This window comes from Calonectris borealis, chromosome 7 (genome assembly GCF_964195595.1).
Source record: "Calonectris borealis chromosome 7, bCalBor7.hap1.2, whole genome shotgun sequence".
Classification (NCBI taxonomy): domain Eukaryota; kingdom Metazoa; phylum Chordata; class Aves; order Procellariiformes; family Procellariidae; genus Calonectris; species Calonectris borealis.
In genome coordinates, this window is record NC_134318.1 from 20,915,972 (window position 1) to 20,943,637 (window position 27,666).

General features: G+C 44.4%; 2 protein-coding genes across 6 annotated transcripts in view; one reads left to right on the forward strand and one right to left on the reverse strand.

Moving 5' to 3' along the window:
- SEC24C (SEC24 homolog C, COPII component) overlaps positions 1-9,970 on the reverse strand; it is a 39,601-nt gene extending 29,631 nt beyond the window's left edge. For 3 of the 5 annotated variants that reach the window (XM_075154444.1, XM_075154443.1, XM_075154440.1), the window contains exons 1-2: positions 9,840-9,970; positions 1,689-1,891 (exon numbers count right to left, since the gene is read on the reverse strand). In XM_075154444.1, the coding sequence (XP_075010545.1) occupies positions 1,689-1,863 (175 nt within the window). In that variant the 5' untranslated portion in view covers positions 1,864-1,891; positions 9,840-9,970. Of the gene's footprint in view, positions 1-1,688; positions 1,892-9,349; positions 9,477-9,590; positions 9,612-9,839 lie in introns of those variants that run through there. The other 2 variants (XM_075154442.1, XM_075154441.1) reach the window with 2 other exon arrangements.
- Positions 9,971-11,514: 1,544 nt separating this feature from the next.
- Positions 11,515-27,666, forward strand: part of SYNPO2L (synaptopodin 2 like) — a 36,244-nt gene continuing 20,092 nt past the window's right edge. The window contains exons 1-2 of the mRNA XM_075155436.1: positions 11,515-11,943; positions 26,261-26,412. Coding sequence (XP_075011537.1) covers positions 11,839-11,943; positions 26,261-26,412 — 257 coding nt within the window. The 5' untranslated portion in view covers positions 11,515-11,838. The remainder of the gene's footprint in view (positions 11,944-26,260; positions 26,413-27,666) is intronic.

Sequence of the window (27,666 nt, forward strand, 5' to 3'; positions counted from 1 at the left end):
ATCAGCTTACTGAGCTGTCATGAACCACATTTCAGTTGTTCTGAAATTAAAAAAGGAAAACCAGAAATAATTCAGAAGGAAAAAAGTTAATTCCCTTAACAAGAAATGCTTTTCAGACTTGTAAATAATTCTTAAAGTATCTGATGGAAGATGCTTATCGGTTTCTTTTCACAAACATCCTAAACATTCTCCACACTGCTAACAGCCAAAACCTGTTTTCTATAAATAGCTGCACTGATGAAACTTTTCCAACAAATCTGTAGAAATCTTCATCCTTTTTGAATCTCCTTCTCTCCCTCACTGAAGCAAGTCCAATTTCTCCCCATTCCTTCCAGGGACAGGAGACACTAGTTAGTCAATGGCGACATTGAGCAGCCAAACAGAGCACTCAACAGCTGAGCTCTGTCTTCGCAGGAAGCAGGATTTCTTTCCTCTGCCCAGTGCTGATACTCATTACTTTTATAGGAATTTAAGCCCTCTGTGAAATTAGTTCAAAACTCACAGATTAAAGTGTTGTTGGAAGAGATTTATTGAGAGGAGGGGAGGAAGAGGATTAAGGAAAGAAAAGGAAGATGGAGCAACTGAATAACCCATTCTTTAGCACACCACACTAACTCTTCTTCTACTCCACTACCCTGCTAACTCCAGACAAAAAAACCCAACAGTGCAATCATTCAGCTCCCAAATTTCAGTTTCCCACTTCTGTTAGTTTCAAGACAACTACAGGCACTTTGATTGTTCTATCCTTCTCACTGAGTTTGGTTTAAAATTCAAGCAGTTGCAAAAATTCAAGATTTATTTGGAGGTGAAAATAATACAGAGACCATTAGCATGATTAGATATTCCTCATTTCCTTAGAATACCAAGCTAAAATCTAAATAAACATTTCAGAGTGAAAGTTTGTGTTGTGCTTATCTCAGCAGAACTCAATTAATCCACATGATTCTGAAAGGCAGAAATACTTCTGCTCAAAGCAATAGTATTTTCTCCTCTACATTTCAGATGTTAAAGTCACTATTAATCTCCTAAAGCAATTCAGGTACTTGGAAACAAAGACTCCTAAAGTCCTTTAATAATTTTAAGTTAGCCTTTCTTTTGAAAGCAGGAAAAAAGAGTTGAACTATTTTTTTTTTAACAGACAAAACCAACAAGTGATTAGATCCTGCAGAATCAGGGAAATTCTGGAACACATTAGCTTGCCCACGTGTCCATAAACTTTCTACTGATTTTAAAGGCATTAGAGAAAATAACTCCAAATACACTTTCTGCCTATAGAGTTGTATGTCAGAACTTTCTACGTAATAATGTAAGGCAGTCTCAGTTATAAATCTGTTACAGTCCCTAGCTGCTGCCCCTCAACATAACCTCACCAGGAAGACTGTCCGAGTCAGGTGCTTCCGTACCACGGGGGAAGGGACATACAGAAAAAAAGCAGGCTGTGCTTCTCAACATGTTAATTTTATGAGCTATCAAAAGAAGAGTAAGCCCTACTAAAATGGACAAATGACAGAACAATAACCTCAGAATGTACAGGAAGAACATGATTATTAACATCATGTAAGCTACATACAGCAGAAAAGATAATTGCTACCACAAAATAAAGACTAACAATAGGAAGCATACAGAAAAAATTCCATGCACGCAACAATTCACAGGTTATCAATCATTAAGTTTTGACTGAGAAGTACCTTGTGGAGGGACTGGCTGTTGATATCCTGGCATCGGACCATTATAAGCTCCATATTGCGATTGAGGAACCCCTGGCAATGGCTGTCCTCCGTAGGCAGGCTGCTGGTATCCCTGATATCCAGGCTGAGGTTGCCCATAAGGAGGCCCTGTGTGAGCTTGCTGGTTTACACTCATTGTATTCACATCCCCAAACTAATCTCACCTGCAAAAAGGGGGGGAAAAATGGCTTTTAGCAGACATAAAACCAAACTGGCCAACTCCTCTACTGTTTTCACAGAAATGAGAGCTCCTGAGATACTAGGGAAAGTAAAATATTAATAGTTATTTACTCTTGCACAGCAATTTTTTCAAGTAAGATAAATGCTTTACAAGAGCTAGTTAGAAAACAATATTTTCAGAAACTACGTTTTCTAATCAACTTATTCACTGCTTCATCCTGGTTAGACTTGTGATCATCATCATAGGAAAAAAAAAATCATAATTTGCCATTATATAGCAGATGATTATCAAGCTTCCTGAGACACCTTACGAACTACTTCCACCTCACAGAACATCCGATCAACAGAAAACAGATTTCATGACATAGATGGGAGATTCCTTAACATAACACTTCAATAACACTGAACAAGTTCAGCTTTCATCTCTATGTTAGTCTACTTGATCATGCTTCCTTGCTACAAGCACCACACACTTCACGATCCACAAAGGCTGCTTCTTGAGTTGTTTGACCAGAATCCAGAACAGGACCAATATAAAGTTTTTTGGCTTTTTTTTTTTTTAAACAATAGATTTAAAGTCCTTATTATGTACATGAATTTCAGAAAACTAAGATATTCCAAAAGCAGCATATTCATCTAAGAAAGATGTTCAAAATGGAAAAGCATCACAGGCAAAAATGCCTCTAAAGGAGTTATACAAAAGGGAAAGACCTGAAACAGAACGTCAGAGACAGGAGAGATGTTTCTTAGCAAAATTATGCAAGAAATCTTGCTTAACATACAGATTCTCAATTCTTCTAACGAACTGTATAAAGAGGTTGACTAACTTTATAAAGACAGAAATGGCATTGGTAGACCTCAAACCAAGCAGGCAATTCTTACAATACCACAGCACCAAGCAGGCAGATAAGCTACAGAGCCCTTGAGTTGTGGAGAGCCACGGACATGACTTCACAGGCAGGAGATTCCCTTATGGTCTATTTCTCAAGGATATTTTGCACGCCCTGTACTCCTTTGGACACTCCATATGTCACTGTTACCCTCTTCAGCTAAGATGATCTACACTAACACTATAAAGAAATGTGTGTTTAGAGCAATTTAATTTTTTATTAAAAGACTGCAGTTTATATAAAAATGCAGAGTTAAGGTGACGCAAATAACTAATTTTGCCCTCATATATTTGCTCCAAACCCTATGATGAATTTGTGCATTAAAGATACATAGTAAATTTTAAGACAGAGGCGACATAACAGCTGCAAGAGCCATCAGCTAGTTGAGGCAAATACCAACAAGGAATCTACCGCTTAACTCAAGCGGATAACAAGATACCTGAGCTGTTTTGCCTATACATTGATTAGAGTATGCCAACCAATGCTAAGGTTGGTTCTTCACATTATCAAAAATACGATGTCAAAGAATTATTTCAACAACTGACACAACAGTTGTACAGCAAGGGCACTAAAATAACTACAGCTCTGTAAGAACCATCCACACAGAAAGAAATTCTTTCAGATACATAGAGATATATATATATAAAGGGAAAATACATATATCACAACAGAGCGATCTGTTTACAGAAGAAAGCTAACATAATACATACACACTACATTTAACCTCCTGTAAGTAGTAAACATGACAAATGTCAATACTAAGACTGCTAATGCTTACTGTGAAATTAGATATTAAACTTTATATGAAAGGAAATAAATGAAGTGTTGTATTTTTATTCTTCAAGCTGTATAAAGGTAATGATAGGGCTTTTGTTTAGAAAAAGAACATATCTTAAAATATTTAAAGGTAATTTGCTCTTGAAAGTAACATATAATGTAATTTGCAACAGCTTACAACAGTGTGACAGAATTTTTGATCAGCCTGCAGTGTTTTTAAACATAATAAACACATGATAAACATGACAGCAAGAAAGTCATTGCTAAAGATTCTGGTTTCCCCCACCACCTTTGACTTAGTTCTGCAGAACAGTCTAACCTGAGCACCATGGGGCCAGGAAATCTGGACTTTGGGACCTGCTCCCTTCCCAAGTTCCCCTGAAGGTTAACCTCTTCCTCCCCAGGTAGGCTACCAGTGTCACCACATTGCAATCACAGACCTACCTCCAACCACATCCTGTTCAATGCAAACCGTAAAGCAGGAGAGTTCTTCCTGCAGAGGTGGGGGTAAAGGGAAGGGAGAACACCACAAGAAGACTGCTCTACCCACACATTTTGGAACATCCGGACAGAGCTTCTGCCAAGGAAAGAGGGCTGCTTTCTCTTCTTCCTACCCTTTACTGTTGCTTATTGGACTGTGCATGAGGAACTTGGCTTCTAGTCACTGCTCCTACAAACAGGTCCTTCCTCCAGGAAGAGCTGCAGGCAAAGTAGCAGCATCTTGCAGGATACCTCCTGAGTTATAATCATTAAGACACTCTTCACAGGTTACACCTACAGAAATCCTTGAACAGATCTTTGAACAAGGAATTACTACAGGGCAGGAGGAGATCGATTTTTCATGCTTTTTTTCTTTTTTAAAGCATGATGGGGCAAGAACTCAAGCACGTCCCTTGCAAACCACTTCTGACTTACTGTTGTGAGTGTATACTCAGTAAGTGACCTTACCTGATGAACTTTTACTATCCTCTTTTCAGCCTTCCCTCCCCTCCCTCATGTGAACATCAGTATTTCCCGCTTGAGCAGGGAATATCTATCGGCTTGCTGCTCTCTCCACAATAATACTGAAACCAAGAAGTAAGCTCATTTAATGCAAGTCTTACAGAGGAAACGAGTTTTGAGCTATTTTCCTACACTTTCTATGGGAAAAATGGCTACACAAAGGAGATGGTTCTAACTCAATGTCGCAACTGACAGAAAGGTAGATAGACCTCAGACCTTTAGCTAGCACATGTGGCAGCCAGCACAGGCTAATCTCCACCATAGCACAAGCTGATGCTTGCTCCATACTGGCAGAAGGTCAAGAAGGGAGCTGGAAAGGAGGAGGAAGACTCAAGAACAAACTTGGTGTTGAAGCTGGGGAAAACGCTGCTTCGTTATTTCGGTTGCTTGACTTGCTCTAAACGTAAGGCTAGTGGCATGCTTGCTCATCACTGATGTGGAATACCATAAAGGGCAGGGCCAAGAGTATCTACCCCTGAGAAGGTGGAAGATGGTTGTCACTGAATGAGACATTTTCCTTCTCCCCCAGTACAAGTCATTTGTATCGAACAGCATTCATTTTGTCTCCACTCAGAAAAATATATATGTAAAGTAGAACTGGTCACTTTAAGAGATATGAGGAAAGGGAGAATTTTACACTGTTTACGACATGCTAACAAAAATCACAGAAAGAATGAAATATATACATCTGATAGGGAGAAATGGAGAAAATAGGCTGTTTCACTCGATAAAAATACTGAGGATATTCTTTTGCATGTAGTAACACATTACCAAAACTAAGCCAAACATAATACCAAAACACGCTGTTGAACATCATATTACTACTCAGCAGTTAAAATATACAAAGCTCAAGTAAGCAGGACTCATGTTATTGGGAAAATACTATGACAACAAGCGGTCATTACTATAAATAACAAACAATTTTCTTGCAAAGCACAAAGCAGTCACTCTATGCCATTTTCTATTCTTCTGTATAAAGGCAGTTGACCATGGAAGTTTTGGTCAAAATAGTTACACAGCTAAAATTCATACCGGAACACTGTTATACAAGACAGACAACCGCTGCTGATCAGCAACGAACTGATGGGAAAAAAATACACAGTAATACTGGGCAGGGGGGGAGGAATCTTAACTTTTACGATACTTTCCAGATTCCTCAGTATCCAAACAAAGCAGACTACAGTGCAGTTTTTATGGACTGTTTTTTTAAAAAACCTAGTGATTCATATGAGCTAGTTTCAATCAGCAAATCTCCCAAATCACTGAAAACTGCATATTCATCATTTTTTATGCTCTGCATTCACTGTTAATTCCCTTTTGAAACCGAAAAGCTTGATCTCATCAGTTCTTGATCACTTTCTAAAGGAAACGCATACAGCAAAATTGCTTTCCTTCAGAAAGATGCTAGCGCCTTTCTTCTGGTCCCAGAGAAATAAAAGGCTTGTTTGTTTCAACTTCTGGGGAGACTGATCCTTCAAAAAAAAAAAAAAAAAAAAAAGACAACAGCATGGCCTCCTATATTACGCTGAAACTGAAGGAAATATGTCTACTTAATTTCTGAACACAGAAATCAAAACCACTTCCAAAAGATGGGACAGAAGGGGACCCTTCTGTCAGCATGCTCAGAGATCAATTCAGAATATTACCTACAGTGCTTTTAATGCTTCTGTTCTGCAACTTTCTGGAGAAGCAGCAAAGTTATGCCATTCTTATAAAGACCTAGACTCTGGAGCTAAGAACACTCTTCTGAAAGGCAGATGTCCTTGCTTTTGTTTCACCGACAGCTTGACTAGGGTCCTCTACAAGCACTCACGGAACACTTGGTTCTCTTCAGATACAAAAAAAATCCCGTTTTGTTTTGCTACAGAAAATCCTGGAAAAGAAGCTCATATCCTGGAAGCCAGAGACTGCCAACTGATGGGGAAGCACTCAGGCCATTATAACAGGGTGCCTCCCATACATTTGTCCAAATCAATCCAAATGGCACTACTGGAACTGACTCGCCAATTCAGTTGTATTTTTGTGGTGCTCTGTCTTTCCACCCGGGCAGATTCTCACACCATAGGTAATATTTTCTTCATCTATGCATTTTGAGTCACTCCCAGAAAGATCTGTTTTAACAGTTCATGTGAGGTATAAGACACACAGTTTTCAAAATGAAACTTTACAATTGAGTATCAGTGAAAGTCCAGAAGCCACAATATTTTCACTGAAGACACTTTCAGGAGAAGAAAGGATAGATTAGCTACTAGAATTTCTTGACACAACGGGTACTGGAGCAGATTTTTGCAGCCCAGTCTTTCCTGGGCTATTTCGAAGAGGTCTTTCAGGCTTCAGGACGTAAAAATCACGGTTTACATCTAAGGTGTGATCGCTTCTATGTTCTTCTAAAGAAGGGCCACATTAAACCCTGTTTTGTCAGACTGATTGATCATCTTGGGCAAGGTCCAATACAACATAAAAGCTATGAGAGAGTGAAAGTGGTTAAAAACTGAATACAAAAAAAGCTTAGCCCTGACCTAACCTTAAACCTATGACTATTTCCAACCCCTGCCACCACCACCAGATTTTTACTTAAGTCAACAAAGAGTATAAAATGTGATTGAAGTCTCCTGGTGGGACTGATTTACATCTCTATCTCTGTAATAAAGCTCTAAGAAAAGATTTCAAAAACACTCAGTTATGGGCTTTGCTTCTAGAGAGCAATCCTACTTTCAAAAGTAATTGAAAATATGACATCAACAAAATGACAGTGAAAGATTTCTCTCCTCCTTAGCTACATCCACATACATGTTACAACGTGCGAAGTCATCTGACTCATTTCTGTGAACTTTGCACAAGTATAATTGATTAGAAAAAGTTACAAGAGTAGTTTAAAGTTTAGAGAAGAGGCCAGAAGAAAGAATGGATGAACAGGAATATATAGAATAGGACTAAAAACATATTATAATGCTAAGCAAGTTTTGTTCACACACATTGTAACACTGACCGTCTTTCAACCCAAATTTCTGTACTCTGACTTCCTCTATGCAAATATGCATTACGCAATTCCCATCACTCACAGGAAACAAAGCAGCTCAGAATTAGCTTTTTCTAAGGCATACTGCCCAGTTTATACTGTCTTTTAGTGCTTTCTATGTTAACAATGAATCTTGCTGAACATGTAAGAACAAGCTCTATCTTCACAATTCATCGCTAATAAATCTTTTCAAACCTAAAAAACAAGAAACATCCACCTTCTCTCTTCTGTGGAGACCTTGTTGTTGATCACTTTTAGTCACTCTTTGTACCTTGTCCTTCCTTAGCCAACCATCAATTCTTTCTTGGATTTTTGACCCTCCTTCTGATAATAAGTGTTACAGGAAGAAAATATAGTCCCTACAGTAGCAGGAGAAAACATTCAAAGAGGTACAAGCATCAAACGACTCATTAAAGAAATAATCCTTTAGACATCTGTTCACTGCGATAACTCAGCTTTCAGCCATGAAATTAGAACATAGAGCTAATGTCCCAGCATATTAAGAAGAAATATTCCTCATATCGATGCCCACTTCACAGTCTGTCTATAGCAATAAAGAATCCTGAGTGGTACAGCTTCAAGCAGAAAACGGTAGTTCCAGAAACAAGAACCTTTTCCACACAAAAACAGATAGAAATGTTTATGCTTCCACAGACAGCATATATACATGATTGAAGGTAGGTCTCCTCTAAAGAGAGAGGCTCTGGAGTTTTAGCTCACATTTATTTCTATCCACCCCATAACCAGAACACCTACTCTAAGAGAATGGCGGGTGGAGGGGAGAAAGTTAAAGCCAAAGTTCCCTAAACCTACTCAGGACAACTTCATATTAATAAATAGTAAAGACTTTAGGACAAAATCAGCAACGAGTCACTTCCCATTCTAGTGGTGTGATTTTGTTGTGAACAACAACAACAAAAAGACATCGCATGTTATGTGTCAGGTGGCAATTTCTCTCCCTCTAACATACATCGCTCCCCCCCCAAACATTTGCTAAAGTTGACTAAGGAATACTGTAACAGAAAAGGATCTAGAAATATTTTTATGGAACTTTCACATTAATGGCTAAAAATCAACACTGAGTACCAAACTGAAAAATCTGTATTTTAACATAACTGTGCAAATGTTAACTCTGGTGAATAACTTCTGATGTGGGTGTAAGCAATTCAGCTATGTTTCAGCAAGCACTTCCATCAGCCAGTAAGTTTAAACAGAACTTACCTACAGTGTGACAGTTACCAAGGAGGCCCAGTTTGGATGGGTTTGCAAAGTCTCTCTAATAAAGATTTCAGAGCTAAGACACCACACACAGATGCTGAAAAATACTCAAGTACATCCCAAGATGTACTTGAAAGAAGTGAAGAAATGAAAATTAAAAAGAAATGAAACTAATCTTCATTCTACTCCAAAGAGCATTACTCAGAAAGAGTGAAAGCGAACTCCAACGATACAAAACAAACACGTTTACGTGGAAAGCAAGAGTCCATCTCACATAACCACTTCTTCAAGACTACACTCGTATTTTGGTCATCCATCTCCATTCCTTTCCTCCTTCCTCTTTCAAAGCCACAGGCAGGCAGACAATCGCTAAGTTTTACTACCAAATCCAACCAAACTCAGTTACCAGGTCTCCGCACGGGACGACCGTCCTTTACAAGCCTGAATGAATGGAAGCTTGAACAGTACAACACAAACGCTGGGGGAAGGATCCGCGGATTACAAGAGATTAGGGATGTTGCCGAGGGGGTATCTACCTCACAGCGCACCCGGACCGAAAAAAACGCTCGGCTTTCCGGGAGGGAGCGACGGCCCAACTCGTAGCCCCCGGGACTCGCCGCACCACACCGGGACGCCGACGGCTCCCCTCGGGGCAGCCCATACCCTGGAGATGAAGACCCCGCCGACAGCCGGCCCCAGCTCCGCAGGCCGGCACCCGCTGGGCCGGGCCGAGCCAGGCCGCCGGCGGCGCGGAGCGCTCCCGCCCGGACACGTTACCGGGGAAGACCCAGGCCCCTGCAGAGGCCGGGCGTGGCGCGCAGGCACGGCGGGCCCGACGTGTCACCCGGCTGGGCGCCGCCAGGCCTCAACTCCTTGGCCAGGAAGGAAGCGGCGGCAGCGCCTCGGGCTCGGGCCCCCGCCGGGCCGCCGGGCGCGGTGCCGTCCGTCCGCCCGCACCAGGCACCTGCGCGGCCACAGCCGGCAGGCCCAGCGCCCCCCCCGGAGCCGCTCGGCGGCCTCACTCACCGCCGCTGTCCGCCGCTCCCGGCGCTGCTGCCGGGCCCGCTTCCGGTTCCCGGACCCGCCGCTCCCCCGGAAGCGCCGCTCCCCCGCCCGCTGCCTGCCACGTCCGCACTCCCCGCCAACCCCCGGCCGCCGCCGCGCCCCACCCGGCAGGGCCCGGATGCGGCGCAGGCGCCGTGAGGCGGAAAGCGCGCGCACCGCCTCCGCCCGCGGGCGCTGACGTCAGTCCGGGGGCGCACGTCGGCCGCAACGCTCCTGGGCCGCGCGGGCTCGTGATGGGCGCCCTCGCGCACCGTGGCGTCGCTGGGCGGTTGACTGGAAGTGCCGGGCCATGGCGCCGGGGGGGGGCCCGGCCCGACTTGAGGCTCCGGCGGCCCAGCCCCAGGCCGGCGGGGGACCAGCCGCCACTCCGGCGGCGGCCGTCGCCGGGGCGCCCAGGCTGGAGCCGCGCTTGCCCGACGGGCGCTGTGCACTTTCCTTGGGTCTAGGCGAGCCCCGAGTGGGGCGGGAAGACTCTTGGGGGGCTGCTGTGGCGGTGATGGGGGGCAGAGCCGCGGAGGCCATTTTCTCAGGTTGCTTCCACAGTCTGAGAACCAGCGCTCCACCGCAAGAGCGGCTGAGTCGTGGGCTGAGGGCACGGCTGCGCTGCAGCACAACCGCAGCCAAACACTGCTGAGCCTCAGCCCGTACCGATCACGGTGTGTCCCGCCAGCGGCCTGTGAGAGACCATGACACGGGAGCACCCGGGGCCAGTTTTGCACCAAAATGCAATGGCGGTGCAAGAGTTGTTCACTACCGGTGCACCCACCGGCACCATGCAATGGCACTGGATGAATGGTGTTATAATACTGGCAATGGAGTAGTCAACTGAGCAATGGTGGGAGTAGGCAACTGAGCAATGGTGTCACAGCAAAAATGTGTCCTTTGAATGTTACGGTATAAGGGTATCACAGAGATTGGTAGGATACTTGTTAGTCACTGAGAGCTAAGAGATGTTTGTCCTCAGGATCTTAACAGAAAATTACGTTTTAAGCCCTGTAGCAAAAGGGGAGACATAGATTTTATTTTTTATAACTCCAAGGGATCAAGGTGGCTTGGGATAGCCAGGAGATCTTGTCTGCCATGGTCCTAAAGAGAAGACAGTGAAGAACCTGGGTGCAAAGCCATTCTCTTGGCCATTGGGGAGTCTACATATGCGGTGCCTTGCAGAGAACTGTTTGAATCCCATCAGTGTAGCTAATCCAGGCTATTCGGGTCCCAGTGTCTAGTATAAGGAATGGCTGTAGAGGATGTCAGGGAACAGCAAGCTGCAGAGGGAGCACATTACATCTGCAGTCTGCCTGTGGTTTTCAGGGCAGAGAAAGAGTGCTACTGTGTAGTAACACTAGCTGCATGGAGAAAACAGAGGTGGAGAGCACACCACTTGCAAGCTGGTTTTGTTCAATTTCTCAGGGCCAGGGGCTATCACCTGATCTTGTACAAGTTTGTGCCTGTGTCATGTCCTTGCCTGAAACTCCTACTAATGAATCCTGAGTGCTGGCTGACTATGATTTGCATTTGGAATGGGAAGTGGAAATAAATTTTTTACTGAAATGCTTCCAGCTTTAACAGTGTCAGACAAAGCTCTGGAGAGACAGGAGGTGCGCTATTTTCAGCCGTGCTCCAGTGAGAGATCCATGGTGTATGTGGGGGGGCACAGAGGGTGAGATTGACATGACACGTGTGTAGGACAACTCTGGCCCCTTACCAAGAGCAGAATCAAATGTCTAATCATAGGCAGAGCAGCAGCTGAGAGTCCAGAAGAGCAGGGAAGGCTGGGCTTGACAGTCTCAACTCTCTTCTTGTGTGTGTGTGAACTTGAAGGAGAAAGTGAGCAGAGGGCCTTTCGGGGGACCGGAGGATCGTGGTGTGAATTGTGAAGATGGGAGTAGAAGATACCGCCTGTTAAGAACTGAAGTCTGGTTTGAAGTGGGGAAGACAAAATATCCAAAGCACAGAAATCATGGGAGCTGAAGAAGAAATGCTCATCACTCTGTCTGGAGGTGCCCCCTGGGGCTTCCGGCTGCAAGGGGGTTCAGAGCAGAAAAGACCCCTTCAAGTGTCAAAGGTAGGACCTCGAGATGTGAATTGTGAGGGCAGAGTTGTTCCACTGAACTCGGATATCCCTACTGAATCAGGCATCTTTCACTACTGTTAAGGAATGCAAGAACTCCTTACTATGGCAGCAGATCTTAAGAGGAAAACTTGGGTGGAACGGTCAAGCAGGGTGTGGGGTGGGATACAGATCCTGAAATAGGTGCTGTTGAGGTAGAGAAAAGTGTCAGGTGAAGACCTGCTTCAGTGCAGGTCTGTACAGCTCTCCCCAGTTCTCAGCAGAGATATAACCATAGTGACAGTGCAGGAAAAAGGGCTCAAATACGGAAGCTTCAGTACTTGTGTAAGACATCCAACTAAAGAAAAAATAATTTAAATTGAAGGAACAAAAGCCATATTCGTAATTCAACTGTCCCTAACACTTCATTACTATATTCTACCTTTCAAAATAGAGGCACATTTCTTAGGGTCTCTTCTGTTGGTGAAACTTTCTCAATACTGTCTGAAGTGAGTATTTGTGATGCTCTAAGCAGCAAATGTTGGCTCCATTTCAAGAATTAAAGAAAAGCAGTTGTTTGGATGGGAGATGAAATAATAAAAAAGGAATAAACATGAACCTTGAGTTGCACTACTTTTGATAAACAGCTGTTACTGTTCTCTTTTCATAAAGACTACTGAGTAGCTTAAAAATTAGGAGAAAAAGTCCTGTGTTTGTTAACCTCATTACAGCTGCGTTAGCCTTGACACAGTGGCACCCAGCAGCAGGAATGAAAAAATGCTATGCCCAGCTCCTTCTGTTACCTTAAGTAGACTGCCTCTGACAGAGAATTTTAAAATGAAATGTTCTGAGTCATTTGGCTCACCCCAGGTCAAGGAGTGTTTGTCTGTAACTTCTGCTGAACGGTTTGGAATCCCATAGCTTGGCCTTGAAGTCGATATTGCTTACATAGAGAAAGATGATTTTTCTCCAGGAAAACAACTGTGCATACTCATAGGGCTTCAGGTGCTGAAGAGAAAGAATCAATATCCTTGAAACAGGTATCTGGCATCAGTGGTTGTTAGGAAAGTGGCCACAAACTCTGTAGGGTCTAGGATTATTTTGACTCTTGTTATTCCCCCAATAGACTAGAAACTGGGACTGAAGAGGGAGGAGATACTGAGTATCTTATAAAAATTCCTCAGGATTGAGCAGCAGCAAGAACTAGCCATTACCCAGGCTAAGTTGCACCCTAAGGTGAATGGAATATTGCTCAAGGATTAGTAACACTTCCAGAAAGGTATTAACTAGAAGTAGCTCTCATCCAGAACTGGGTGTCATACCTTAAGTCTAGCAATACAAATATATATATATATTTTACAATACTTGGCTATCGCATTAAAAATAATGATGGAAAATATAACTGATACAAATCCATTTGAGGCTCAAAGTATACATCATTCTTCAAGCAGGACTTTGATTTTATAATTATCATTTTGGGCTATTATTGTCTAGAATTTAATGGCATCCAGGTGACCATACATACTCACAGTCTTAAAGGCAACACTGTTTAAGCAGTCTCCAAAAAAAGGATTTACGGATCCTTACTGGGAATCCAGTAAGATCATATTTGAATGTAAACTGCTTAGAAGACAATAAACCCCCAGGAGTTATGGAGTAACCTAATTGTCCTCCTCTTACCATGCAGAGAGTAGAAGTTTGAATCTCAGTTTTCGGCTCTTTGAGTTGAAAGATCAACTCTTCATTCTTCTGCAGTTAGGATTCTGCTATAGACACCAGCAGGATGAAGTCTGGGCCAAAATGCTGCCTGCAAAGCATCTTCCAAAACTCTTAACATCATTAGCACTGTCCATTTGGATATTTTAGGAGCCAAAGATGGAAATGGTCCCATCACTAAAGAAGCCTGGCCAGGGATTGTGGCCTTATGATTTAGCATAGAGAAACCAGGCAGTATTGTGTGTTTCTCTGTTGGTTTGTTAGAGCTGGGACTCGTGTGGATGAGCAATTCGCTCTGTTCAGCCCCACAGCCCTCTATGTGGTCAGAGGGAGGTGTCAGTGAGATTGAGCCTGCCTAGTAGAGGTAAGCTCAAATAACAACACGATGTTCATTAGTATGGTGAAGAATGTGTTGTCCATGTATGGAAAGACAGATTAGATAAATGAGAACGTCTATTAGTAAGCTGATTGCTGTCAAAGAAAGGACTCTCGGCAAGAAAGAGACCAGGAAAACTTTGGCGTAGCAGAACAGAGGTATTAGCGCTTTGGTTCTTACAGCAAACCTATTTGGACAGAATGGGGAAAGACAGAACAGGAACATGGATGAATCTGGAGAAAATGTGATAGGAGATACAGGCATGAATATCCGATAGGTGCCAGGAGATACTTGAGTGGATACAGTTGGTGTCTCGGGGAATTCCAGTGCTGTCATTTTAGGCGATTTCAACTTGTAGACTACAAAAGTCATAGTAGTAACACTAAGGAAAGATGCTTACCCTTGAACGCCGAGTCAAATTGTTTCTATATATCTTTCTGGACGAAAAAGAGAGATAAAAAGCTAGTTTGGGCCTAGCAAGTGGAAAGGAATCAAGTATAACAAGTTATATATAAATGATATGCATTGTAGTTATGCAGAGATGCTGGAATTACTAGAGCAGACTAGGTTAATGGTCACTCCATCTCCTGCTTCCTGTTTCCTTTGTGTTTCCTGCAAGTGTTTCAGAGGAAGTTGTAAACTTCACCAATGCATCTAATTTTCTAGTAATGCAATGCGGAGGGAAATTTTTCCACCCCAGTTGATTATCAGCTTGCCTATGAAGTAAATAAGAATTGACAGTCCTGGTGTTTTCCCTACACATAAACATAATTATTTGCGAGCAGCTAGTGCTTTACTTGTCTGACTAAATCTTACATGGTTTCCGAATGAAGATTTGATAACACCAAGCAGCTAGGCATTCCAAAGACTAAATGTTGCACAAAGTAGGATTTCCTGTTTGAGTTGCTCTTGTTGTATTACAAAGCCCTGCATAATTCATCATTTTACATGATCAATTCACACAGTCACAGGTCTTCTTGCCTTTCTTCTTTCTAAAGTTTACATCATCATCATCTTTTTATTGTTTCTCTATATGGAGATTATGATAAAATCAATCACTAATTGCTGGTTTTGGTTTCTTTTTTTTTCCCTGAAAATTCTTCGGGTCTGCTGTATGTGATCTTTTTTCTTTTTTTTTTCTTTTTTTTTTCTTTTTTGAGACGAGATGGTATTTAATGATATTAGAATGTTTTCAGCATTATTCCTTATCGTCTTCAAATACATTGGTGGGCCTCTACTTGATTGTTCTGTCATAAGCTGTTCACAATGATGGCTTAAATTACTGGCTTTTTTCAAGTTGCAGCTAACTCAGAATGTACAGTGAGCATATGCATTCTAAACTGTCCTTTCCAGTACAAAGTATTCAACTGGCTGCAACTAAATAAAGTAAATTAACATGTTGGAAGTGGGGTGTGAACCCATTTTTCTACAGACTGAAAGGATGCATAGCTGTAGTTTAAACCATTTGACCAAGCAAGGGATCAATTCTAAACCTCAGTCCAGCCAACGCAAAGGGGTAGAAAAGCAGCTGGATCTTCACTGCTGGATCCAGCTGCCACAGAGCTTCTGTGCCATCCGACTCCCTGTGGGTTATGGGTTCAGGGACACATCTAGAGCAAGTTGCTGGAATTATATACCTTGTGGACAGCCTCTTGGGTCATATATAACTAGCCTTGTGTTCAAGTAATCTTATAGACCCAAACCAGCTCTGCCTGCCTCAGGATCAGGGAAACACACATTGCTTCTTCCAGTAGTGCCCAGTGGATATTGAGCAAAAAGCTCAAATTTAAATAACGTAAGCAAGACTGAAATGCTAGTATTAATGCCAACTGACTATGTGGTTCCAGGTCTGTAACTGCAAATTTCTATTCCTCTTGTCTTAAACTTGCCTACAAGAGCACATACTGACTATTTTGTTCCACCCAAACAATCATTTGCAGTGTCTGGGTGCTAAAAATGTCATGTGTATGTGAAGGATACCATACTGATGAATATATGAAAGGGATACCATAACAATTCAGTCTCATAAAAACAGATACAGTAAGAGTGGAGGGTGAGACAAAAGAAGAAGCAAAAGAAACTTTATTAGTGTCTGGGGAGCCCTCAGTGAGAAAGAATAGATGATTTTTAAATCAGGGTTGTATTAAAATATCAACTCAGTAATGAGTAAGCAGCAGACATTGATATGCTCAGCAGGCAGATACACAGCAGGATCAAACATCAACAGAGGACATGAATAATTCTGCAGAAATTAGGAAGGATTGAATATGGAGAACTAGAGAAACAAAGGGGAAAATAAAGAGTAAAGAACCTAAAAAGGAAAGGGAAATCTCCATTTTGTTCTTAGTTAGAGCAATGTCCTTTTAAGTTAAATCAGTCAAATGACTGTGCGTTCATATTTGGCTTATTGTGATTCCTAATGAATCTTTTAACTCTTACCCAGTAAAGCAGATAAAATATAGTGGGATCTTACACTATGCCTTACCAAAATAAAGCTGATTTGGTATAGCTCAGTAGCTGTGGTGCATATGGCACCACAACACAACAAATCTTTGGCCAGAAACAGTCATCGGGAAAGAAAGAAAACAAGCATAAAAGCAAGAAACAAAAAAGATCCATAGATGGCAAGGTTTTTATTTTAGAAAGGCTGAGGGAAAAGTACATGGTCCTGACATGTACAGCATTCCTTGCAAGGAGAAGCTATAAATGATGGGAAGGTTCACCCATTCTGAAAAGAGAGTAAGGGAGAACAAAACCATCAGGTTCCTGGAGGATTACTTTGCAATAAGGATATGTGCATCAAATGCATTTGAAACTAAACAAAATGTAAAATAGCTAGCCTGAGAAAAGTCATAGGATAGGACATAAGCATTAAGCCCATAATCAACCGAAATAGAAACATAACATGAAGCTATATTAGGGAAATAATTTTTTACGAAGATAAACAGGGCAGCTTTAAGATGGTGCACGTGCATGCAAAGTTGCCTTTAGGGATCCTGCTACAAAACAAGATTTATTCCGTGAGAGGGGAACCCAGTTACTTACTATACAAAGCAAGGAAGGCACTTGTACCTCCAGCATAGTCTGGTGCACAATACTGAAGAATTAAGTGGAAACTGGAGGCTTTCCAGCTGGTAGTGATAGAAGAGGAGAAAGACCTGGGCGCATTAGTGCATCACAAGAGGATAATGAGCCAGCAAAATGATGCATCTCTGAAAAAAAGCCGAACATAAACAAATGAGCCTCGGGTAGCCATATTTGAGATAGGAAGGCATTGATTTTACTGTCTAACGCACAAGTGGGAATTCACTGGAAATATCATCACACCTATGGAGTCAGCCACTTTCAAGAAAAATGAATTTAAGGTAGAGCAGCTATAGAAAAGGAGGGGAGGAGAGAAGCCTTCTTTCACCTAGCAAAAGGTTGAAAGATATGATTGCTGTCTACAAATAGATGTTGGGCAAGTATCAGCAGCACTGTTCAAATATAGGACAGCATGTCACTGATAAAATGTGCAGAACACGACTAACCAGGGAGGTTCAGCAACAATTTTCCAATCTAGAAAAAGAACTGAAAACCTTTTGCAGTCAGTTTATGAACTGGAGTAAACAATATGGCATCTGAAACAACGGGGGATTGGCCCTGATAACTCAAGAGGCTCCTTTCAGTTCCCTGTTCTGTACAAATACTCTGCAGCAATGGAGTGAATTGTTCAGGGAAGCAGTGACACAGGATTGTATAGCTTCTAAAACCAAGAATTGTTTTGTCGTTGAACAGCAGTTCATCACAACCTCCTTTTTTCCTCTTTCTCACATATCCCCACTTTCTCCTGTATATTTCTCTGCTGACAATTCACCATTTCTACTGCCTCCTCTGCCAGATATCCTTGCTGCCTGTACGCTGTGCCGCTGGTCCCTGAGACCCACAGCCTGGCTGCTCTGCCCCGGTCACCTTTGCTCGTGTGACATTATTCCTGCTGGAGGTGCCAGCTCTAACCTGAATAGGTCTGATGGCTTCCAGGTTTGCAAGCACCTTCTCTTCCTTTCCCCCTTTCAGTGGGCAAGCTGTTCTTTATCTATTTTCACAAATATTTACTGTCACACCTAAAAAAGCACTGCTGGCAGCCTAGTCTATAGCAGTCACTAATGCTGGTTTTGGAGGGCCGAATATGTCTGCCAGTGCTGTGGAAGGAGTGCCTCAAGCAGCTTTGGGAGTGCTCCTGGACATGTTTTATGGCCTGTTGGCACTTAAGCAGGTGTCACCCTTGGCTGCCAGTGAGGGAGCATGGGCTGCGGTGCTAGTGGAACTTTCCAAGGAGCAGCTGGGCCTGGCCGTCACCGCGTGCCGGGAGAATGTGGGGGGCTCCAGGGCTGCTGTCCAGCCGAGAAGCTGTAGGCTCTGCACCATGCTGGGACAGCAGTGAGCAAGGTGCAGAGCTTGGAACGGGAGCTCTGCCCTTCCTTCCCAGCAGAGATGGGGGGATAGGATCTCCAGGACAATGATAAGAAGGTGGCCTAAACAGAAAACTATATTATCATGGTTGCAAATCACTATTGCTGATTGTATCAGCTAATGATCTGGTTCACAATTCCTTGTGCGTCACCAGGGCTTGGCGCTACTTGCAAGGGAAGTAGCCTTACACAGGAACTCCCTCCTGAAAGAAGTACAGAGAGCAGACTGTGTGGATGGACTGGATCGGTGGTTATGCCATTCCCTCTAACTATTAGAATCTTGGTTTATACTCTATGTTTACTCTCAGATAATTTTTAAACATTTGTTAAGCTATTCCTTTCTCAGTGTCCAAGCCACTTCACTCTGTGTTTATTCTTTTTTTCACTTCCTGCCTTCCCTCCAAAGGACAATCATGCCTGTGACAAAGTATGATGTTGGCTCCTGGTCTTTCACACATTACTGTCCTGAATGGTTTCTCCTCTGCTGTGTGACCACAGCTGTGCTGCCCCATGCTTTTTGCTTCCACAAGTTGTCTAAGACTTCTGTTTGAAGGACACTGCTACAAAAGCTTTCCCTCTCCGCCTTGCACAGGTGAAGAGTCTGGGCAGTTTTGTCTTTACATCCTATTTGCCCATTAGCAGGCAGGTGTCCTGTAAGAATCTCTTGGCAGATGACTGTCAGCAGTTGTGGTGAAACCACACAAGCTACATCTATACCTGGTACATTAAATGTACCTTGGGCCACTTTCTGGCACTGATGCTAGCTGCTATAGAGTGGAATGAAGCCCAGCAATTAACCTTTTCTATTCTCCCAAACAAGATGGCTGCATGCAAGCAGCTCACAGGCAGTGGCTCTGGGAATGGCCTGTTCTAGCTCCCACACTGTGCCTGGGAATTGTTCTGGAGAGCATTAGCTGGTCCTGAGACAAAGTTGTTCCAAGGATCATTTCAACAGTTTAATGCTACAGGCAATTGCGGTTCAGAGCCCAGGTTCATTCGCTGGCATTATTCAACCTGCTACTTGCTAGAACTACGGAATACATCTATGAAGGCTGAGCCTGTTTTTTCCTGTATGTTCGTACCTACAAGATGCCTACAAAGATGCTGCAAGGCACAGGAGGGTCTCTATGCCAAAGTTCCCCTTTGGAATCCTTCAGGTGAATGGGGTACTTGACTAATCCGTACCTGTGGCTGATCCTATCCTCGCTGCTGCAGAACAATGGTGCTTATCCTCCTCAGATCATTGCTGAGAGGCTCTCTTAGGGTTAATGAGTGCTGTGTTTTGGTACAGTAACCCACACTTGCAGATATGATGAATGCTGTGTACAGTAACTTTTTGCAAACATAAATGTTTTTTTGTCTTGGATTGTATCCTCATTCTATCAAAATAATAGTAGGTATGTCTTCTTCTAGTTTGCCTTCCCTCAGCATAAATACTGTGGAGACATATTATACGTAAGACTGCTGCTGTTCAACAATTGGTAGCAGCTGAAAAGATTCCTCTGTTCTGAGTAAAGGTTTTGTTCAGAGCTTGCATATCCTCACTGCCCTTTAGAGCACAGTACTAGCATGTAGTGCTAAGGTTGAGAACACCTTGTTCTGGTGGACTGAAGCCATGTCTCTGGATGACTCTGCCCTGTGTTCAAGGCTCTCTCACTCCTTCTGTCCCAGTTCAGTGGCTGTCCCTGTAAAGAGACATTTTGGTGGCTGGATTTGCTTATGAGCTCTAATTCCCTTAGATTCCCTAAAATCTTCCGTCAAAAGGACAAGGCTGAGCTCTAGAAGAGGACCTACATGGGACATGTATAAGCATGCTTCCTCTGATCACTCAATTCCTTTTGTCCCAGCAGCTAGATGTGGGCACTGGGACTCTTGCTTTTTGATAAACATACCTGTTCCTCCTGAATCCTTGCTTCATATAAAAAACCCTTGATATCCTGCTGTTTACTCTGTTGAGAGTAAAATGCTTATCAAGTACTTTTAGTATCTATCCTAGTACATGTGGCATTATTCCTTCTCATTGGTATTACAGTTCACTCACTTTTCAGCTAATCATCTCCCATCAAGTAACAAAAGGCCATGGAGATAAAGCCTCTTTTTATCTACCTGCAGCCAACTCTGGCTAGATACCTGTTCCCAGCAACGACCCCTGTGCTAAACTTTTTGCTTAGGCAAAGGAGGTGGATTGTTTGGGGTTGTTTTTCTCTTCTCCGCTCCACCCCCCCACTCACCCACCCCCCCCCCCCCACCTTGTATTATCACAACAAAATGCTCCTTTTAAGACACTTGGTTTCAACAGAGAAAGAAAACTAACAACCCCTGATTGGTTGCATTTGTTTTTTATCAGCCTGTATCCCATGGTACAAATCAGAATTCAGTCTAGTGCACTGAAGAAGTTATTCTCTCTTTCCCACACTGGGATAGCAATATCCCCCTCACCAGTACACTCTAGGCAGTAACATATTACAGTAGTCTTGTATGCACTAAATCGATTGGCCAGCACCAGCATCCTCTGCCACTACCAAGTTTCACCTCTAAATCCCTTGCCCAGAAGCCACCCAAGTCTGTCCTCAAGATACTTTCTTTCACCACTCTCCCTTGCTGTGTTCATCCCAGAAAGTGTGTGTTCTCTCCCTTCTTTCTCTATGTAAAGACTCACTAATTAAGCTTCACTGTGGATGACCTGTGAAGTAGGTCTGCAGAGACACTGGACCTACTTTACCAAGAGGCAAGTCATCCGTGTCACCTCTTAAACAGGAATATGGTGTTAATCAGAAAGTTATTGGAACTAAATAGAGAAGTGTAATTGTAATGGTTAGTGTAATTATAATTGATTAAAGTAAATATTCTCCAGTAAAATAGCTTCCAATATGGCATTGCCATGAAGATGTGATGTTATTCACATACTTGATAGAAGGCATAGAAAAAGTATCTTGCTGGATCTCTGTGTTCAGGTGGCAGGTGAGACAAAGAAAATCTAAGAGCCAGAGCAAAAGACTGTTGAAAAACTTCCTGATTTCCAGGCTTCTGTCATTTATGGCTCACAGTCTTGAGTGTTTTCTCCAAGGTCACACAAAAAATCATCCAGGTCTCCTGAATCCCACTCTAGTGCTTTAGCCACAGGGTATCCTTCCTTGCACAAGTAAAGATTAGGCCCTGGCCTTGGAGGAAAACCAAACCAAAGTAACCAAAATGATGTCAACACAGATGTTCAGAAAGAAGAAGAGGTGGAGGGTGTTTGTTTCTGCTCTTGTATCTAGCAAATACTGCGTTTGTGGTTTGGCTGAGCAGGAAGTTCTGGGAGGAGCAGACCCAATTGCTGGTTGGCCCCTGCCTGAATTAATTCCCTTTTGGTAATGCTTTATACTGCTTTCTACTATAACAAGGCAGTTCTTATCTCTCCATGGGAACCCTGTGACAGGACTACATTTCACATAAGGCCGGGAATGAAATTTAAACACTGCCTGAGTGTTGGACCCCATGGCATTGTAGCTGCTGAGGGGAGGAGGGCAGCTGTGTGATGAGAGATGCGATCAGAGTGGAAGGGGCATTGGATGGGAAGATGAATTGTATTCAATGTACAACTCTGACATGGCCTGAGTTTGCTAGGTTGCTGCTGGCAAGATTTTAGGAGATTAGGGGAAGACTGATAGTGTAATTTGTCTTCCTACCTTATAGATTGAGCTCTCCCAATGAGAGGAGGCAGGAGGTGCCTTGAGGAAGCAAGGGGGAAGGCATGAACCTATTACAGCTTATTCCTGAAAGGTACTGCAAACCACTTCTGATTACCCACAGCGTATTTCCTTTCGTATGAAAAAATAGTGCTGGCCAGCATGGAAGGTGATTGCAAAGTTTCAGGATGGGTTCCCTGGGCTGTACTCAGGCAATATGTGAAGCCACTGAGTTACTATCAGGATTACTTTATTCTTAGCATCCCAGCGTGTGTTCACCCCCCACATACCACTATCTAAATATAGTCCCTACTGAAGGACAGATGCTGCCAAGTTGCATCTGACCCCCTCTTCTCTTGCATTCTGTTCCCAAAAGCTAGGCCGAATTCTCCTGAGACACGTCCAATAATCAGCATGTCCTTTTGTCTCCCCAGGGCTGTACAAAGAAACTTGTGTTAAAGCCTGATCCTAGCCCTGGCCTTCCTGGCCTCTCCTAGCACTGGCCTTGCCTTCAACACCTTTTCTTCCTCCATTCCTCCTCATTTGTTGCCTTCACCCTTTTCCTTTTTTCCCCTCAGCTGCTTCTATCCTTTCCCTCCTGTCTGATTCAATATGATCAATGAGGGAAGAGGGCAAAGTAATGAAAGAAAACATGCACAGGTTTGTGCATGTACCTAGGTGCTGCAAACACCCAAACCTCTCTGACAAGAGCTCTTTTGTCACAACAGAAGTTCTGCTGAGAGAGCGGTGAGATGGACAATCTTCTGAGTAAATGTGTTTTATTACTTTATAGTTCCAGTTTTCCACACTGATTTGTATTTCCAGTAGCATAAATCAGTAAGGACCTGAAATTGGGATTCCCTAAACCCAGCTGAAATCTAAATAGGACATTCCTCCCATGTGAGCCAAGGTGGGCCATGGGGGAGTGTGTCCACTGAGGCACGGACTGGTAAGTGTAACAGGCAGTTAGTTACAAGAGACTACTCAGAGAATTTGTGGAGAGGAGAGGTCAATCCTCGCAGTACGTGCTAGGAGGTCAGACAGTGCAATCCCCCAGGGCCAGGTCTGGGGCTACCCCTGACCACTTGTCAGAGTCCCTCAGTGCTGCCTCTCAGTCGCAAAAGAAAGCTCTCCAGGGGTCTGCTACAGGAAGCAGAGAGGACATCTCTCTGAAATGCCGCTTTTCCCATCCTTCCCCATCTCTTCAGAACAGCTGCTGGGTGACACCTTCCAACCTGTCTGCAGCCTAAGCAGAAGCTCCCTGTTAGCCATGCTTCATGTGGCTCACTAGGTGCCCAGGAGATGGCATCTTTCGGACATGGGGAGCAAGTGGCTGAGCCTGAGGGCAGCCTGACCTTCAGGGTGGGCAGCCGCCCTGGCCTGGGGCCTCAAAGGCTCAGTGCTGCCCTCGCTGTGAGCGAGACGTGCAGGCTATGGGTTGTCATTAAAGGTCTCCACAGCACCGTGCTGGCAGTCATATAAAAACTGGCAGGCTTGTGCTGGTCTCTGTCCAGAGGCTCTCCAGCCTCTGGCCCACTGCACCCTGCTGACACGGTTGTGGATTAAGTCCTGTCCTTTCTGTACGACATGCTTTCTTCCTTCTCTCCCTGCACAATCCTCTTCTGCCTTTAACTCCTTTGCTTTCCTTCCTGGCAAGTGCAGTGGGGTAGGGACTTGTCATTAAAATGAAGTTGTGAATAGTTCGTTTCCCTCTGCCCCTGGGAAGCAGATTCATAAACTTCCAGGGAGGGATTTATAAATCTGTGGGAGACTGACAGCCAGGAATATTTACGTGCTATTTTCAGACTCTGTAGGTCTCTTCCTGGGCTGGAAGAAACCTGGTCCTGTTTTCCCAAGGAGGAATGTAGACAGGGAGAAGTCCCCTCCTGGTTTGTAGAGCTAGTTAGCAGGCTCCCGCAACAGCACTGAAGTAACTATAGTTGCTTTAGTGCGTGGGCCTTCTGCCACCCTGGTAAAATCTGAGCACAGACCAAGCCAGAGTCAGCATCTTTACTAACCACAAAAGAAATGCATTGCCTGCTCACGTTGCTTAGCCCGCGTGGGACAGCTTGCGTCCCACCAGCCTACTCTGATCTAAAGGTGCCTGAAGCAGCAGCAGGCAGTGTTGTGAGCGCAGCCTGACCCTCCCTGCCTGGGAATCCCGAACACTTGCCTGCAAAGTCCTGCAGTACTGTGGGACCAGAGGATTGCAGGAAGCTTACTGGCTCTGCTCTGGGTGGTCACCAGCCCACACCCAGTTGATTTCAGTGAGCGTGGAGGAGTACAATGGGATGCGAGGAATGCTCAGAGCACCTGCTGACAGCCTTTAACCCCCAGTCCCCTTGCTCCATAATTGGGAGAAATACTAAGCAAGTGTGTTCCCATCCAGTGCTGAGCACCAAGCACTTGGCCATGGAGCAGCAGTTGGCCTTTTGGGGAATACGAGAAGGAGACCCTCCTTCTAACCTCTCTTCAACTTCCTAACTCTCTGCATTAGCTGCTGTGTCGGTAGGTAGCACTGGAAAATGTATCCCTCTCTTCTCAATTAACAGCTGCACCTTGAAGGGAGTATCAAGAAGCAGCATTTATATTGAAACAGCAGAAAAGTGGTTCTTCAGCAGTAGTTCATTACAGACCCATACGTTCTCATTTCAGGCTTATATTAACAAGGAGGGAGATAAAGGACTAAGATGACAGAAGCTGATGGATGTAGCAGCTGGGATGAGCCAGTCCCTATTTTAAGCACGCAGGCAAAATTTGGGATCAAGCTGGAGAGGCTACAGGGTGATAAAGTGCCAGTGAACACACAAACAACTCGGAGCATAGCCCTCCTCTTTCCATCTTCTTCCCCAACACCTCTCAGTCCTGCTGACAGGCTGACCTGGGAGGAGTGCTGCTCTTGCCTGCTCAACGCAAGCCAGCAGGGCTGAGCCCTGGGCGTGCGCACACCCCATGGGTGCAGAGGGCCTGGGCCCTGAGACCAGCCAGCCATACCACTCTCTCCTTTCCTGCTCCCCTCCTGCCCCTGCAAGAATAATGACAGGGCAGCAATCCTCTCACATCCACTTCTCTTTCCCTGGGCTGCCATGGGAGTGCGGGCAAAGCAGCTTGTGTGATTTTATAGCTGAGTCTGGTTGCTCGAGCAGCAAGGCTATAAGATATGGGAGAAGGTGCCCTGCTGTGTATTACCTCTCTGCAGGGATCTGCCACAGTTCATTCACTGCACCCTCTGTTAAACAGCTCTGCACTGATTTGTCTCTCACTTAACTGCAAGATCTGAAGAAATATTCTAGAAGCATCTACAAATCCACCATATTACTGTCTTGGGCTTGATTTGCCCTGACCCAGTGTTTTTGCCTAGCTATTCTTTTACGAGCAAAATGAGTGCATTATGGGTGCCCATATCCTACAAGACTATCCCATTGCTTGCCTAGATGGGAGAGGTCTGTGGTTTTGGGCTGAGTGGGCATTTGGCATGCTTGCTTGCCCTAACAGAAAGGCTAGGCTGGATTGGGGGTTTCAGTAAGAAGTTTAACTGATGGATGGATTTACTCCAAGCTTACACTTGTGTAACAGGATACCATATGGCCTGATGCAGATGTCCATAAATATATTGGCCAAAGCCAATAGAGCAGGAATGCTTGACAGCAGGAAGTGCCTCGGAGCCACCATCTCTTCCCAACGTCAGCTTCCCAGGGATCTGTCAGGGATCATACCAAGGAAGCACAGTAGGGGCGTACAGAAGGACACACAGCTGTGTACAGGGATAGTCTGGAAAGAGTTCCTGTTCCCTTTCTGAAACACAGACTCCCTAGGAGATAGGGATCTAGAGGAAAAGAGCATGCTCTTGAGTCTTTCATCTGCACTAAAGGACTCGAATTGGTCAGGCCTATGCTCAGCAGAGTGACACTTGGAATTAACAGGAATACAGAGACCAAAAGGCACAGCCGGGGCTCACCCAAGAGGACTGGTCCTCCACCCTGACAGCACAGTAGTCTTAGGCCTTATTTTATTCTGTCAGGGACAGAGCAATAGACCAGCCAGCAGGAGACAAGCAACTGAACTAAATAGCCGCTATTCTGCCCTTAATCCCTATCCTCTCTCTTCTGCTTTTCCAGATCCGAAAGAGAAGCAAAGCGTGCCGCGGAGGCCTGTGGGAAAATGATGTACTAGTATCTATCAACGGGAAGTCATGTGCTGGCCTCTCCCATGCTACTGCCATGCAGATCATTGACTCCTCCAACGGCATGCTCAACATCCGCGTGAAAAGGTAACCTGCTCCCAAGCACTGGTGCTGTGACAGTGCAGGCAGTAGGGCAGCTTCATCCAGCGCAGCAATCCACACCTAGCAGAAAGAAGGCAGGCAGGAAGCCTTCGGTTTCTCCATACTGCAAGGTCTACGAGGGGGACTTCCCCATGGCTAACATGTGGCCATCCAGAAGTTTTGTACTGTCTCTGTGCTGCTCTCCAGAGTGGCTGGCCCTGGGGCTGAACTGACCCCAGACCTCCCTGCCCCTGCCCCTCAGGCTGGAGGGAAATGTTTGCAGTGTGAGGGCTATGCTGCAAAGAATGAGCAATTTAGGCTCCAAGCAAGCAGGTGCCATAGGGCAGTTCATCTCAGCAGTTAACAGAGACTCCAGTTTATTCTGGGTAAATAACTGTTCTGTATAAATGGATTTGACTACACATTGGATAATTGAGCCAAGACAAGACTACCTGAGTATTTACTACAGCAGGCCATTGCAGTCGATAGGGTGTGAACCGATTTCCACAGAGGTGTGTAGCTGAGTCGCTTTTTGCAGGAAGAAATATCTCTGGCAAAATCTCTAGTCCAGCAGAATACTGGAGACCAGGCTCAAATTTAAGCACAAAAATGGTCCCAGTAACGTCCCTGGTTCTACCTGTGCTAAAGCTAACCCAGTGCTTGCTGGATGAGGCCCAAGCTATAAATGAATCATATAAAGACAAAGGCAGCAAAGCTGTATGAGGTCCCAGCTAGTCCACACTACTGCCAAAACAGAAGTCACCCTCAGGAGATAAGGCCCTGGTGAAGGGGGCTGGGAGATGTGATTTTTACAGCCTTGAAAAGACAGAGCACTGTGAGCAGTGGGAGGGAGAGCCATGCTGGTTGCTGGCATCTGTAAAGTGGTGGCAGAGATGGGCAGTGCTCAGAGAAGGAAAGCCTGAGCATGTAGGATCTTCCCCTTGGCTTCAGGGAAAGCGCCGGTGCCTTCTGATGTGCTCACCCCATACCCTAGCTGTGATTAAGTGGGATGAGTGAGCCCTGCACAAGATGTCCAGAATAGCTCCTGGTCCCTTGCCAAGGCCTTATCTCACCCCATTGGAGCCTATCTGCAGCCAACAGGTGCCTGGGCAAATTCCAATGGGCCAAAATCAGCACACTTTGAATTAGCGAAGTGACAAAGGCAGGCTTCTCGCAGCCCTCTGGGAGCCAGCATCGGATGGTTTGGAAATAACGTAACCAGTTGGCTTCATCTTCTTCATGAGTGGAGAACGCATCAAA